Genomic DNA, 12,588 nt, shown 5'->3' with positions numbered 1-12,588 from the left:
TGTCACTGATGCGTTGTGAAACAGTGTTGTTTGATGAAGGCATTGTCTGTAGTTATTTTGGCCTTTTCCTCCAGCATTGTCCCAGCCATATCCACGGCAGCAGGAAGAATTAAGTCCTCCACAATAGTATGCCTGTCCTAGCCACTCGGTAGCTCACCATATAAGACACTTCTAGACCCTTCTAATGGTATCTCTTGCTTTTATACATGTCTTACTACTTGAAAGTTGTCTTAGTTCTCGCTCACAAAACTACCCTGGCCTCTTTTTCAAAATGCCCACTGGCTCCAGGTCATCTACAAGTCCATGCTAGGTAAAGCTCCGCCTTATCTCAGTTCACTGGTAACGATGGCAACACCCACCCGTAGCACGCACTCCAGCAGGTGTATCTCACTGATCATCCCTAAAGCCAACACCTCATTTGGCCGCCTTTCGTTCCAGTTCTCTGCTGCCTGTGACTGGAACGAATTGCAAAAATCGGAGACTTTATCTCCCTCACCAACTTCAAACATCTGCTATCTGACCAGCTAACCGATCGCTGCAGCTGTACATAGTCTATCGGTAAATAGCCCACCCAATTTTACCTACCTCATCCCCATACTGTTTATATTTATTTACTTTTCTGCTCTTTTGCACACCAATATCTCTACCTGTACATGACCATCTGATCATTTATCACTCCAGTGTTAATCTGCAAAATTGTAATTATTCGCCTACCTCCTCATGCCTTTTGCACACAATGTATATAGACTCTTTTTTTCCCCTACTGTGTTATTGACTTGTTAATGGTTTACTCCATGTGTAATTCTGTGTTGTCTGTTCACACTGCTATGCTTTATCTTGGCCAGGTCGCAGTTGCAAATGAGAACTTGTTCTCAACTAGCCTACCTGGTTAAATAAAGGTGAAATAAAAAATAAATAAAAAATAAATAAAAATGGCATGTTTTGTTTCTAAATGTCACCACAGGAGAGAAGGTTTAATTGAGTTGTAGTTTTGCACATATAACACACTTGCTGAGGAAAAGCACCACTCCCAATATAAGTGAACCCCAACTCAATGCAGTTCTCATCATATTTGCACCTCTTTGATGGTCCAACGTCCTGGTCTGTTGTTCTGTGCTTTCCCGGGTAAGGGGCAGTAGCTCTTAGCTCTCTCTCGTAGCTCTCTCTTGTCCATGCTAGCTGGGCTAACAACACATGTAGAATTACTGATGCTAGCATTGGATGTGCTCGTGGAAGCAGAACAACTTATGTTGTCGACAGAATTTATCCATTATCAAGCAAACGGAATGAGCAGCAGCTACATTTGGCTACACAAGGACCGTTAGTGGAATTCCCGCAACAGAGTAACGGTTAATGTGATTGGATGTTAATTATTTGACTAGGCTACCTGTATTTGACATTGTGTTGTTATTTTGCTGAACACTAGATGGTTTCATTTTATTTTTGGCAGTGAAACGAAGCTACTCAGGCGAGAAAAAAAAAAACTCACCCAAACGTATAGCCCAGTTGGAAAATAGAAATGAACTATTTAAACATGCGAAGAACCCCTGTTCGGGAATATCTGCTCTAGGACAAGGTAACTTTTATCAACATATTCACCTGTATTTAGCCCCCCAAAAATGAAATGCTAATTAGCTGCTAACGTGGCTATCATAAATAACTACAAATGCCATGATGATCTGGACGAGACTGACAAATTGAGGCAAAGGTAAGAATCTCTGGATTAATTATCTAATGTTAGCTAAATGTAGTAATTCTGTGAACTTTCTGGTGCAAGTTTAAAATGGACAATACCTGTTAGCAAAGGTGTCAGCTAGAGATGACGTGTAGAAGCTTGCAGGGATTTGTAGTTTTGCATGATGTCTACTTTGATGCTAATTAAATCAAATCAAAGTTTATTTGTCACGTGCGCCGAATACCTTACAGTGAAATGCTTACTTACAGGCTCTAACCAACAGTGCAATTTTAAAAAAAGGTATTAGGTGAACAATAGGTAAGTAAAGAAATAAAATCAACAGTAAAAAATAACAGTAGCGAGGCAATATACAGTAGCGAGGCTATAAAAGTAACGAGGCAATATACAGTAGCAAGGCTATATACAGGCTATATACAGTTAGTCAGGCTGATTGAGGTAGTATGTACATGTCGATATGGTTAAAGTGACTATGCATATACGATTAACAGAGAGTAGCAGTAGTGTAAAAGAGGGGTTGGCGGGTGGTGGGACACAAGACAGATAGCCTGGTTAGCCAATGTGCTGGTTGGTCGGGTTCATTGAGGTAGTATGTACATGAATGTATAGTTAAAGTGACTATGCATATATGATAAACAGAGTAGCAGCAGCGTAAAAGAGGGGTGGGGGGGTACACAATGCAAATAGTCCGGGTAGCCATTTGATTACATGTTCAGGAGTCTTATGGCTTGGGGGTATAAATGAATTAAGAATTTTCGAATCTGAGAGTGAATAAAGACAAATATATTGATAAAGGTCACCTTGTCCGAAAGAGACTTACATGGTTTTCAAATTGTCATGCCAAGGTAAGTCTACTTGAAACACAGCTTTAAGTATTTCATCAATACCAATGGGAAAAACTAACGGTGGAAAAACAATTGGAACCAAAACATTGTAGAATATAATGCCTCTCATTGGAGGACCTAGACCTACACTTTGACACATTGTGGAGCATTGTACGATGTATAGTTTTTTTTTCATCGATAAAAACGAAGTCCCTTAATATAGTTTTAAAAAAATACCTTGAGAAGGGATTTTTTTTTAATGAAGTTGAACATGTGCTCTTTATGACAGAACAAACAATTAAAATGATATCACTGCCAGTTTTGGCTTTGTGGCCAAAAAAAGTATCTCCATTAGCCAATACGTAAAGAGTAATATTAGAAGATGAATTTGGAAGCACTTTGGCCACCCTGAAGTCTAGATGTCATACCCAAGCATTTCTGGATTATTGTCAGGCATTACATTCATTTGAGTAAATACACAAATGTATGTACAGTACCAGTCAGAAGTTTGGACACACCTACTCTTTCCAGGGTTTTTCTTAATTTTAATATTTTACATTGTAGAATAATAGTGTAGACATCAAAACTATGAAATAACACATATGGAATCATATTTTACATTTGAGATTCTTCAAAGTAGCCATTTTTTGCCTTGATGACAGCTTTGCACACTCTTGGCATTCTCTCAACCAGCTTCATGAGGTAGTCACCTGGAATACATTTCAATTAATAGGTGTGCCTTGTTAAAAGTTACATTTGTGGAATTTCTTTCCTTCTTAATGTATTTGAGCCAATCAATCAGTTGTGTTGTGACAAGGTAGGGGTGGTATACAGAAGATAGTCTTTTACCAAATAGGACTAAGTACATATTATTGTAAGAACAGCTCAAATAAGCAGAGAAACGACAGTCCATCATTACTTTAAGACATGAAGGTCAATCAATCCACAAAATGTCAAGAACTTTGAAAGTTTCTTCAAGTGCAGTCGCAAAAACCATCATGTGCTATGATGAAACTGGCTTTCATGAGGACTGCCACAGGAAAGGAAGACCCAGAGTTAACTCTGCGGCAGAGGATAAGTTCATTAGAGTTACCAGCCTCAGATATTGCAGCCCAAATAAATGTATCACAGAGTTCAAGTAACAGACATCTCAACATCAACTGTTCGGAGGAGACTGCGTGAATTAGGTCTTCATGATCGATTTGCTGAAAAGAAACCACTACTAAAGGACACCAATAATAAGAAGAGACTTGCTTGGGCCAAGAAACACAAGCAATGGACATGAGACCAGTGGAAATCTGTCCTTTGGTCTGATGAGTCCAAATTTGAGACATTCGGTTCCAACTGCTGTGTCTTTGTGAGACGCAGAGTAGGTGAACGGATGATCTCCGCATGTGTGATTCCCACCATGAAGCATGAAGGAGGTGTGGGGGTGCTTTTCTGGTGACATGGTCTGTGATTTATTTAGAATTCCAGGCACACTTAACCAGCATGGCTACCACAACGATATGCCATACCTTCTGGTTTGTGTTTAGTGGGACTATCATTTGTTTTTTAACGAGAATGACCCAACACACCTCCAGGTTGTGTAAGAGCTATTTGACCAAGAAGGAGAGTGATGAGTGCTGCATCAGATGACCTGGCCACCACAATCACCCGACCTCAACCAACTGAGATGGTTTGGGATGAATTGGACCGCAGATTGAAGGAAAAGAAGCCAACAAGTGCTCAGCATATGTGGAAACTGCTTCAAGACTGTTGGAAAAGCATTCCAGGTGAAGCTGGTTGAGAGAATGCCAAGAGTGTGCAAAGCTGTCATAGTTTTGAAGTATTCACTATTAGAAAATAGTAAAAAATAAAGAAAAACCCTTGAATGAGTAGGTGTGTCCAAACGTCTGACTGGTACTGCACATGCATCTCTGGAGTACATTTTAAGGCATTACATGCATTTTAGCAAAGGTGCAAATGTATCTACATGTATTTGACATAAATATTTAACCTCCACGTAAAATGTGTTTTTTTTTCCAAATGGGGAGGAAAAGAACATGCATAACATTAGGAGAGTGTTTGGAGTAGAGAGCCATGAGAAAAAGGCCACGTTTTAAAAGGTGAATGTTGAGGATGTTAGGTCTTACAAAGGTGCCATTTCCTTGCGGAAGGACAATGGTCTTCTCCAGGCTGCTCATCACAATCCTCCACAGCTCCTTCAGAACCCGCTTCAGAACCGTCTTCTCACACGCCGAGGCAAACAGCGTCAACCTGCATACATACACACACTCAATGTATGTTGTGCCATGCAACATGGCACAACATACTGACAATAACACCTTTGACTTCATAGAGAAGGCCCTAAAATGTACGCCACCAAAACAGTGACCATAGCAAAGCAGGAGAGAATCAAGGGATCCACTCACTTTGAATCCAAGAAGTCCATGAGTGGCCGCAGCATGTTGTCGGAGTCGGCCTCCACCACGTTGTGGATGTTGGCGTTGACTGGGCCCTTGATCTGATAGAGCAGAGAGGCCATCTGTCTCATACAGTCATCAATATGGACCTGGAAACTATAGGAGAGAAAGGAGCCACAGAGGTTATAGGTCAGAGCAAAAAAATTGACTACAGAGTCTGTGTGCAAGAGATTACAGTACAAACATTAGGAATGGGTGAGTTGTAGAGTATGGGGAGAGTGTACATGTTTGAATCTTGGGACTGCGTTGTGTGTGTGTGTGTGTGTGTGTGTGGGTGTGTGTACCTGTTTCCAAATGTGGTACTCAGCTCATCCAGCACATTGTTCAGCTTGACCTGAAGCTCATTCAGGAGGTCACTAGCGTCTGTGTCCAGCTGCAGATGGACAGACAGGCAGAAAGAGAAAGGCATAAAGATAGACATTAAGGCAGACAGACGCAGAGAAGACAGTCTGATAAGTACGAGTACGGCACGTTTTACTTTACCATGTAACATGTTATATCAGCATGATTCTCACAAACCAGAGAACACACACACTGTAAAGTGTGCATATTGCAAGCCAAAGTAGAGCACATGATAATCCATCATCAATGGAGGAAAAGTTATTTTCGCCAGTAAATTAACAAGCACGGCAAGAAAAGGCATCAAACATTTTCATAGAAAGTGAAAATAGGACATGTTTGACTGAAGTAGTGAGATTCCCTATAATTGCAATGCACAACATGTCACTGCTACTTCTTTTCTATTTAATTATAGTCACTCTGTTTTATTAGACACACACTCCTGCAGAATAATCCACCTTTTTGCATGTAATAATCACCACCTTCAAAGAAATATGATTAAAGAAAATGAAGTTTTATTATGACAGCAGATTCATGATATTGACTCAGAAGTATACACTATTAGAGGAGCCACCAGGTGTCACGTGTCCCAGATCTACAACCACAGCATCGGTCTGACAGAAACCATCTCACAGAGGCCTAAAGCAACCCCAGCCAGACAGATGACAACATGATGTGGCCCATTAAGCTAATACTCCAATAAGCCAGCTGATACATGGACTGCCAGGGACTAGACTACATGTCTAGGGTGTAGACGAGGGTACAGTATAGGACAGCTGTGGGGGAGACTACTTAATGAGTTCTGCACCAGTGGATACAAGGAAGGCTTACAGGGGCTATAGGGAGAGACAGAGTATGTTTTTCATGAGTATCCTGTGCGTGTGTATACTGCTGAGTAAGTGACTGTTAGTGACTGTGATGCACAAGTGTGTTAGTGTGGATTGCCACTCACTGAGGATGTCACATCCTCACTACACTCACCTTTACCTCCTCTTTCTTTTCAGGCTATCCGAGAGCGGTAGGGAAGAAAAGATATGGCAACATGTACTGCCATCTCTTATGAAGAGATCGCATTGAGTAAAAACAACCCACACTGCTAGCAATATATGGCAAATACCTGAAGAGCAAGTAAATCTTTTGACCAATGAACCAGTGTCATTTTTGTGAGCAGCATAGCTACCCCTCAACTACACAACGCAGGGAGAAAGACACACACTAACCCACCTTTTCCTCTTTTATGGTTTCACGATGGGGATTCCTAAAGGCTCTATAGAGGGTGAACCATAAAATTAGGAATGAGAGTAATTTAATAGGATCTCTGTGGGGTTAACTTTATTCCACGGACTCCATGTGCAGTCTTCTAATGATAACATAAACCAACCAGAGTCTTTCTATCCACATAATCAGTTATGACCTGCTGGTCATGTGGGAGGTGATTTACATACTCTATCTACAACACCACTTTGGTAACTATCAAACTGCCCCCAATCAAAAGGGAATGCACAACCACCTTATCTTCCTCATTATCCTCCTGCTTGTCAATATTTAGCAGTGAAGGAAATATCTCAAGTTATCAAACTTTTGTGCTACAATTCAATCATGGGTGTGTAAACCAATACTAAGGGATTACTAAGCCAAACTACTTTACTCAACATCCAATAACTCAGTTACAACTCAGTAAGAATGGGACAATAATTCAGAATGAAGCCGGTCCTCTTCATACTTAACATACAGCTTTTCTTTACTTTCAATATTTTCTACATTGTAGAATAATAGTGAATACGTCAAAACTATGAAATAACACATTTAGAATCATGTAGTAACCAAAAAATGTGTTAAACAAATCAAAATATTTGTTATATTTGAGATTCTTCAAAGTAGCCACCCTTTGCCTTGATGACAGCTTTGCACATTCTTGGCATTCTCTCATCCAGCTTCATGAGGTAGTCACCTGGAATGCATTTCAATTAACAGATGTGCCTTGCTAAAAGTTAAATTTGTGGAATTTCTTTCCTTCCTAATGCGTTTGAGCGAGTCAGTTGCGATGTGACAAGGTAGGGGTGGTATACAGAAGATAGCCCTATTTGGTAAAAGACCACGTCCATATTATGGCAAGAACAGCTCAAATAAGCAAAGAGAAACGACAGGCCATCATTACTTTCAGTCAATGTGGGAAATCTCAAAAACAATCAAGCGCTATGATGAGGACCGCCACAGGAAAGGAAGACCCAGAGTTAACTCTGCTGCAGAGGATAAGTTCATTAGAGTTACCAGCCTTAGATATTGCAGCCCAAACAAATGCATCACAGAGTTCAAATAACAACATCAACTGTTCAGAGGAGACTGCGTGAATCAGGCCTTCATGGTTGATTTGCTGCAAAGCAACCACTACTAAAGGACACCAATAAGAAGAAGAGACTTGCTTGGGCCAAAAAACAAGTGGAAATCTGTCCTTTGGTCTGATGAGTCCAAATTTGTGAGACGCAGAGTAGGTAAACTGATGATCTCCGTATGTGTGGTTCCCATCGTGAAGCATGGAGGAGGAGGGGTGATGGTGTGCTTTGCTGGTGACACTGTCTGTGATTGATTTAGAATTCAAGGCACACCTAACCAGCATGGCTACCACACCATTCTGTGTAACTATAATTTGTTTTTCAACAGGACAATGATCCAGCGCACCTCCAGGCTGTGTAAGGACTATTTGACCAAGAAGGAGAGTGATGAGTGCTGCATCAGATGACCTGTTCTCCACAATCACCCAATCTCAACCCAATTGACATGGTTTGGGATGAGTTGGACCGCAGAGTGAAGGAAAAGGAGCCAACAAGTGCTCAGCATATGTGGGAACTGCTTCAAGACTGTTGTAAAAGCATTACAGGTGAAGCTGGTTGAGAGAATGCCATAGTTTATTTAATAGTTTTGATGTCTTCACTATTATTCTACAATGTAGAAAATCATAAAAATAAAGAAAAACCCTTGAATGAGTAGGTGTGTCCAAACTTTTGACTGGCACTGTACATATAACTACATTGTGCTCTTAAAGTAGGGATGCTAAACATAGGGAAGGTCAGACCATACATAGCTTTTTGCCCTCAAGGAAGTTGATGTAGGGAAATAATATAAATCACCAAGGGCATATGTTAATGTAACAGTCTAGTCTACACAATAAGAAGTGGCTTATACAGTACAGTATGCTATTTATCTAATGCTCTATTCTTCATGACAGGATGACATCAACGATACTCTAAATCAGCGATTCTCAACTGCTGAGTCACAGTTGAGAAAAGTTTGTTGAAATTAACTTACATTTTTAAATTAACTTGATCTCTAAAAAGAAATCTTCAATCTTAACAATATTTTCAATATAGAGCTATTTAGCGGATTTGGTTGATTTTCTGGTCTCAAATCAGTGAGCTTAACATTCTTCATCAAGAATATGGGAAAAATGGACTTATTGACAATGAAAAAGGTGGGACTGCTGTTCCCTTGTTATATTACTGCTACATTTACTATCAAATTTGCGTTGCAAATATTGGGTTGCGACAGACAACCTGGTTCAATTTAGGTCCTGAGGCAAAATCAGTTGAGAACCGCTGCTCTAAATCATGTGGACCATCTCCATACCATTGCTTCCTTGTTTGCTAACTGGTACAGAAAGACACAAATACCATGTTCATGACCTTGTCTATGAAGAGCAGTTTCAACATCATTGAACCATATGTTCACAACTTCACACATAACAAATAATTGAGATTCTTTATTTCTCTAGGTGTGATGCCAGAGTAGCACATCATTCACTCCTTTAAATCCAAACCTGCGAACACCAAAGTCTGCTCAACTAGCAGCATGAGCCCAGAGACACACTGAGCCTGTAGACTTCTCCAGCAGGTTCCTGGTGGTCCGTAGCACAGTGAGGAAGAACACAGTTCACCCCCACCCGCCACCCCAGCTCCATCTTACCCATCTGTCGAAGAAGCCATTTATTATTATCGCTTCCTATACATAGTGTCGCTGCTTACCCGTTTGGCACCCATGGACTCAAACATCTTCTCCAGCTGGATCCGCAACTGCTGCACATTATTCATCAGTACACACGTCTACACAGGGGGAGAGAGAGGTACAGAGACCCGTTTAAAACTCGGCAAAAACCCCCACCAATGATATGTTGTGTAAGGCAGGATATGAAGACTTACAATCTTCTCTTTGTCAGAGTAGGAGGGGAAGCTCTTGGTCAGAATAGCACTGTACTGCAGAAGAACTTTGGCAATAGTCTGTGGGGAGGAAAACAAGTAATTAAAAACTGTCCAACTAAATATGGGTGACATGTCCTTGGAAATATATTTCATCAAAACCACTAAATGACAGTCATCCTTTTCTGTGAATGCGAAGTGGTCTTTTTACACAGGCTAGAGGCTAGTGTGGTTATTCTGTAAAGTTAAAGTAAGGGTATGTATGTGAGGTTACTGCCAAAAGGCCTCTGAAAGTATGAATGTATGCTGTGCCAGGCCAGGCTAGCCCCAGGGATCTAGCCCCAGGGAGAAGGTGAGAGGGTATATTAAATTATGTTGTCCCATTAGTCATTTTGATTTAATGAGAACATATCATATCCAATTCCTTTTAGACAAATGTGAAAGTCCCTTAGTCCCTCAAAAGTCCCTCCGGCTACTTTTATTGAAATGTGATTTACTGGGGCTCATATCTGTAATAAGCGTACACTATTCTCAAATAAGAAAAGCAATGGTAAAGGATTTCTCTGAAGGGCAGAGTTGGCTGTTTTCAGGCCTAGAAAATGCTCTGGGCGGTCATGAATCACTTTAATAAGATTTGGGGATGTTTCAAAGGTTTGAGCCAGTGTTGTCGTACTTGAGACCGGTCTCAGTCCCAAGACCACATATTGAGTGTCTGGGTGTGGGACACATTTTTATTCAGTCTTGACTTGGCCTCGGACAGTGAGGACTCATCATTTCTTCCAGAGACCAGCAGAGTAAAACACTCCATATATCAGCTTCCATTCAGCCAGGCAAAATATATACACTAATTTCATGAAACATACAGTGCATTTTGAAAGTATTCAGACCCCATGACTTTTTCCACATTATGTTACAGCCTCATTCTAAAATTGATTAAATATTTTTCAATCTACACATAACACCCCATAATGACAAAGCAAAAGCAAGTTTAAACATTTTTGCAAATTTATAAAACATGTACAAACAGAAATACCTTTTTTCCATAAGTATTCAGACCCTTTACTCAGTACTTTTTTGAAGCACCAACACTCCCTACCGAGTTCCAAACTGCCTCTGGAAACAATGTCAGCACAAGAACTGTTTCGGTAGCTTCATGAAATGGGTTTCCATGGCCAAGCAGCCGCACACAAGCCTAAGATCACCATGCGCAATGCCAAGCGTCGGGTGGAGTGGAGTAAAGCTTGCCACCGTTGGAATCTGGAGCAGTGGAAACGCATTCTCTGGAGTGATGAATCACGTTTCACCATCTGACAGTCCAACGGACGAAACTTGGTTTGGTGGATGCCAGGAAAACACTACCTGACCCAATGTATAGTGCCAACTGTAAAATTTGGTGGAGGAAGAACAATGGTCTGAGGCTGTTTTTCGTGGTTCGGCCTCAGTTCCAGTGAAGAGAAATCTTAATGCTACAGCATACAATGGGAAGGCAGCGTAGCCTAGTGGTTAGAGCGTTGGCCTAGTAACCGAAAGGTTGCAAGATCGAATCCCTGAGTTGACAAGGAACAAATCTGTTGTTCTGCCCCTGAACAAGGCAGTTAATCCACTGTTCCTAGGCCGTCATTGAAAATAAGAATTTGTTCTTAACCGACTTGCCTAGTAAAATAAAGATACAATAAAAAATGACATTCTAGACGATTCTGTGCTTCCAACATTGTGGCAACAGTTTGGGGAAGGCCCTTTCCTGCTTCAGCATGACAATATACCCTGTGCATAAAGCGAGGTCCATACAGAAATACTTTTTCGAGATCGGTGTGGAAGCCCTGACCTCAACCCCATCTAACACCTTTGGGATAAATTGGAACGCTGACTGAGAGCCAGGCCTAATCGCCAAACATCAGTGCCAGGCCTAATCGCCAAACATCAGTGCCCGACCTCACTAATGGAAAATTACTGCTCTCTATTGCACAGTGACCCGTTGGCCTTCAAAAAGTCCCAATGGCTGACTTAGCTAGCTGGATTTATCTCCCCAGAGACCACCAAAGACAAATCCTGATTATAACTTTTTTCCTATTTAGTTTTAACCCTTTCATTTCTAAAGCCTCTTGAGGCTAAGCGAGACGTTAACGTCCCATCTAGCCTCTAGCCCAGGGAAATGCGTAGCGCCAAAATCATACAGTACTCGTTAAAACTCAAACTTTCATTAAATCACACATGCAGGGTACTCAATTAAAGCTATACTCGTTGTGAATCGAGCCAACGTGTCAGATTTTAAAAATGCTTTTCGGCGAAAGCATGAGAAGCTATTATCTGATAGTATGCAACCCCCCAAAATACCTGAAGGGGACGTAAACAAAAGAATTAGCGTAGCCGGCGCTACACAAATCGCAGAAATAAAATATAAAACATTTATTACCTTTGACGAGCTTCTTTGTTGGCACTCCTATATGTCCCATAAACATCACAATTGGGTATTTTTTTCGATTAAATCCGTCCATGTATACCCAAAATGTCCATTTATTAAGCCCGTCTGATCCAGGAAAAATCTGCTTTCCGAAACGCAACGTCATTTTTTTTAATTAAAAAAGTTGCCTATAAACTTTGACAAAACACTTCAAACTACTTTTGTAAACCAACTTTAGGTATTAGTAAACGTGAATAATCGATCAAATTGATCACGGGGCGATCTGTATTCAATAGCAGCAGGTCTTGAAATCTTGGTCGATATTCTCTCTTTCAAAACTTCTGCCTGTGTACTTGATGACAGGAAGTGCCTATTTCTCATTTCACCAAGGATTAACTTCAACCCAATTGCCAGTACTGGCGACATCGTGTGGAAGCTGTAGGCATTGTAAACTGGACGCTATCTATTTTCCCTTGCCATAGACAATACAGAGACTGGCGGAGGGATACTGTTCTTTTTTGTGAACAGGTTTTTCTTGGGGTTTTGCCTGCAAAACACGTTCTGTTATAGTCACAGACATGATTTAACCGGTTTTAGAAACTTCAAAGTGTTTTCTATCCACACATACTAATCATATGCATATACTATATTCCTGGCATGAGTAGCAGGACGTTGA

General features: G+C 40.8%; 1 protein-coding gene across 2 annotated transcripts in view; it reads right to left on the bottom strand.

Annotated features, from left to right (window-relative positions):
- The window catches only part of LOC112231066 (protein unc-13 homolog B), a 122,520-nt gene that overhangs the window by 9,278 nt on the left and 100,654 nt on the right, over window positions 1-12,588 (bottom strand). For both annotated transcript variants that reach the window (XM_024397595.2, XM_024397596.2), the window contains 5 exons: window positions 9,515-9,592; window positions 9,341-9,418; window positions 5,267-5,355; window positions 4,932-5,078; window positions 4,653-4,776 (listed from right to left, as the gene is read on the bottom strand). In XM_024397595.2, the coding sequence (XP_024253363.2) occupies window positions 4,653-4,776; window positions 4,932-5,078; window positions 5,267-5,355; window positions 9,341-9,418; window positions 9,515-9,592 (516 nt within the window). The remainder of the gene's footprint in view (window positions 1-4,652; window positions 4,777-4,931; window positions 5,079-5,266; window positions 5,356-9,340; window positions 9,419-9,514; window positions 9,593-12,588) is intronic.

This window comes from Oncorhynchus tshawytscha, linkage group LG33, assembly GCF_018296145.1.
Source record: "Oncorhynchus tshawytscha isolate Ot180627B linkage group LG33, Otsh_v2.0, whole genome shotgun sequence".
NCBI lineage: Eukaryota > Metazoa > Chordata > Actinopteri > Salmoniformes > Salmonidae > Oncorhynchus > Oncorhynchus tshawytscha.
Note: the sequence above shows the minus strand (reverse complement) of the source record. Positions and strands in the feature narration are given on the sequence as shown.